General features: G+C 48.1%; 1 protein-coding gene across 1 annotated transcript in view; it reads left to right on the top strand.

Moving 5' to 3' along the window:
* The window catches only part of LOC113202490 (PDF receptor), a 78145-nt gene that overhangs the window by 26401 nt on the left and 47826 nt on the right, over positions 1-3918 (top strand). The window contains exons 3-5 of the mRNA XM_052273733.1: positions 771-878; positions 1210-1370; positions 1487-1590. Of these exons, the coding sequence (XP_052129693.1) occupies positions 771-878; positions 1210-1370; positions 1487-1590 (373 nt within the window). The remainder of the gene's footprint in view (positions 1-770; positions 879-1209; positions 1371-1486; positions 1591-3918) is intronic.

Here is a 3918-nt window from a genome sequence, read left to right as displayed (position 1 = left end):
AGAGAGAGAGAGAGAGAGAGAGAGAGAGAGAGAGGTGGGGGAGATCTGCCAATATCAAAAGTATTCCAACTGGCTGCTGCCACTGCTGGGTGCGGAGAAGAGAACTACTGGAATGCCTTAATGGGTTGAGGAGCAGTTTGAAGAGTTTTGTGTTTTGCGAACGCGGCCAGCTTTACGCAGGCGAAACATTCTTTGTATTTTTCTTATCAAACTACGTTCATCTGACATTACCTATTTCATTACTTGTTCTGTGGAGGCTCAGGTTGTAGATAAGGAACACAATTGACATCATCCCCCTACCTCCACCCTCTTCCTATCTTTCTTCACACTGGAATAACAAGTGTTGCGAACCGGGTGTAACTGTAAATACGCAGCGGAGTTGCGGGTTTGCCTACTATTTATACTCGTAAGGGGCCATGGCCCCTGCGGCTATATTGAGTATGCAATCCTGCAACACTGCTGCGCATTCACAGTTACACCAGGTACGTAACGTTTCGCGATGTGTTATCTGGAGAAATCGTTCCCTGATGCATTCTCGCTGTGACGCTCCTTTTCTTTTACATTAAGTGGATCGCATCAAGAAACGTGCTCTCCCGAGAACACGTCAAGAAACGTTGCGTACGCAACACTTGATTTCCAGTGTATTTCCCGGTTAAATGCTTTACCCTCGGCTTTACCCCTAACACAAGTTCCTTCCGCCTCTACGTTTTCCCGTTTTCAACTCTTACTGTTCCTAAGTTTTGCACTTAAACGTCCCCCGTTTGTTCCAGATGACTTCTGCAACTTTACCTGGGACGGGGTGCTCTGCTGGCCGCCCACCAGAGCTAACCACACGTCCGGACACTTCTGTCCCAAGATGCCAGATTTCGACCCAAACAGTAAGCAGGCTCTTTCAATCACACGTATAACATGTAGTCATGTTCGTTGTAGTAACGCCAACAACACGACAACTTTACAAAAATAAGCCACATTGAAGCGAGGGGCCCACAACTCCAAAATTTCGTGTTCTTTGGATACATTTAAAAGTTGAATACTCGTGAATACTGGTAAACATCAACAGAATATTGTTGAGTACTAATTTTTGCTTGAACCGTGAATATCCCAAGTTGTGGACCAGTCGCATTGGAGTCTTTCAAATAATTTGCTCTTAAAATCAGGTCTGGGGTGCACTTAAATAGGACCACTACTACACTTCTATGTGTCCAACAGCGCTGGTGTTGAAGCGGTGTGGACTCGACGGCCGCTGGGAAGGCAGGGACGGCACCAGCAACGCGTCCCTCCCACAGGGCTACACGGACTACACCGTGTGCCTGTGGGAGGATGTGCGGAGATTGTACATAGAGGCGAACGACGGCCCCGTGTCCCTCGCGGTGAGTACGGAGTGCAGGGGCCTCGGCCGGCCGCCCTCTGGACCCCGGGCCGCTCCCGCACACTCCCGCTCTTTCCCCAGAGGCTTGAACATGCTGCTTGACCTACTGCCCCGCAGGAGAAGCAGGAGATCGCCGCCCGGACGCGCACCATGGAGGTGGTCGGGCTCAGCGTCTCGCTCGCCGCTCTGCTCGTGTCACTCGCCATCTTCTTCCACTTCAGGTGAGCCCTGCTTACGCTGCTCCACTATACACTCTGTGGTATTTTATCATTCTTGTACTATTGTACATCCATTACGTAAAAAGAGAACATTGGGGAAACATAGCCGTGGTGCAGGTTTTCTGCGCCCACATGTGTCTGTGACTATACAATAACTCTCGGAAGGATTAGAGTAGATGTACGTATGCAGGTGCAGTGTGCAGTGTTAAAAATATTGTGATTTCCCAACACTTGCTCGGTACGGAGCAGCTGTAAAATCCTAACACTTCTTCATGAGACGCTAAGAGTCCGAAAGATTGAAATTCCACGCGTGTCGAGTGCTTTAATGCCTTCACAAAAACATGTTAAATATGGTACCTTATTATAAATTAATGCTTTAAACGCATATGCTCAGGGATCAACCATTTATACGCTCGTCATTCGCCCTTACGAGCCTGCCAGGGCCACGTTCAGCCAAGTGAACTCTCATGGCGCCTGATAGGTAGGCAAGATCTTGCTTGCAGTGCATGCGTGACCTGCGGGCTTGCCTACCCTCCCCTTCGCAGGCGCTGGGCTCCCGTGAAGTTGTCGAATGAATCTGAGGACGTAATTTCTGGCCGATCCCTCAGGCACACGCACATGCGCATAGGTCTACGCTGGTCTAAGTAAAACATTGTTACAGCCAGGCGGTTGTTTCTTACTCCCTCGGGGGCGCACGGCGAGAAGGGGAGCAGTGCGACCAGAATGAGGAAATGTGATTGCCAGCCACAGCTGCGCCCGGCATAGCCGAGGCAGTGCCGAGGCAGGGCGTTGCAGGGCGGGGCCTGTTGGGCGTGTGTGCTGAGTACGTCTACTGGAGCGGCGGAGGAAAATAAACAAAGAAAGTGTGACACATTTCCACGAGTATACCTATAAATGTGTGACCAACAGTACTTACATTGGTAAAACAAGCATAGATGGCATAGAATTGTGAATGTCCAAGTGTGCAAAATTTATACGTTTACAAAACGTCATAAATTTGTGGACATTACCCAAGTGTGCAAATTCATAACTTGCACACGTTGGTGTTGCAAATCTTGCACACTTACTTGTTCTACCAGTGTACTCATAAACAGTATAAAAACTCAAAATAATGATGGACTCATAATTGCTTTACATCCCATGGGAAATGACGTCCTCGTAGGCCCGCGTAGATGCGACGTTGACTTCACGTGAATCTATATGTAATTCACGTCCGACTCGACGTCAAATCACGTAATCACGTAGATTCGTAGAAATTGACCATAGATTCACTGTAAAACGTAGAGCGACATTTCTTTCCCGAATAGAGCGACGTATAGGCTTCATCGCTCTATTCGAGCGATTATTGCGAAATGACTCGAGTCTTCTTCGTAATATAACAGAAAATGTCGCAGAAACGACTCTAAACGAGCGACGTTTGCGAAAATGACTCAACATGAGTCTTATTCGTAACCAAAAATGTCGCGAAAGTTACTCCAAACGAGCGATGTAATTAATATCGCTCCCCAAAGAGTCATCCAATTGGATTCACAATATCGCTCTATTTGGATTGTATTTGGTCACTCCTTTACTTGTAGTGTTCTACGAGATTTTCTCATGACGATTTCGGATGGTATTATCTACTTGTATGATTTTGACACGGACCTGTTCTCCTCCTCCCGACTGGAGCGCGTTGCTGCCCTTTTTGTTGCGCGTTGCGTCCCCGCAGGCCGCCGGGTGCATGTTGGCTGCGTATGTGCTGCGGTGCGACCCGGGGAGGCAGATAAATCATACAATTGGCAAATGGACCCCCTCCCCGCCCGGAGTCTGTGCGCTTTATCGCACGTGCACCACACACACGGCAGAGCTCACTTTTGTTTGTTTTTTTCCCCCCAAACCACAACGTGATAAAACTTTCATAACTTTCGTGGCAATGTATAAAAACACATTTCAGGGTACTTGAAACAAGCATATAATGTCCTATACCGTACTTTATGGTCGGAAACTACAGTGATGATAGGAGTTACGAGTAATAAGCGAGAACTCACACTGTTTAAAGCTTACGGTGAATTTCACCGTAAGCTACGGTGAACCCCTACAGCACCGTAGCTTACGGTGATATTCACCGTAGCCTACGGTGCTGCAGGGGTTCACCGTAGCTGACAGTGAAATTCACCGTAAGCCTTTAACAGTGCAAGGTGAATTTAATTTGCCGTTCAAAAGGTCAAACATTTTTTTTGCGGCCCTTCTATACTTGTGCTTGGAGAGGATTTTCTGTTCACCCGAACGCTCGACTGTGTGTGTGGCGGGTGCTCTAAAAAAGAGCGGTCTCCTCCCCCGCCAGCCCACGCT

Source organism: Frankliniella occidentalis, unplaced genomic scaffold (genome assembly GCF_000697945.3).
Source record: "Frankliniella occidentalis isolate FOCC.00 unplaced genomic scaffold, Focc_3.1 Scaffold296, whole genome shotgun sequence".
NCBI classification, from domain to species: Eukaryota; Metazoa; Arthropoda; class Insecta; order Thysanoptera; family Thripidae; genus Frankliniella; species Frankliniella occidentalis.
Note: the sequence above shows the minus strand (reverse complement) of the source record. Positions and strands in the feature narration are given on the sequence as shown.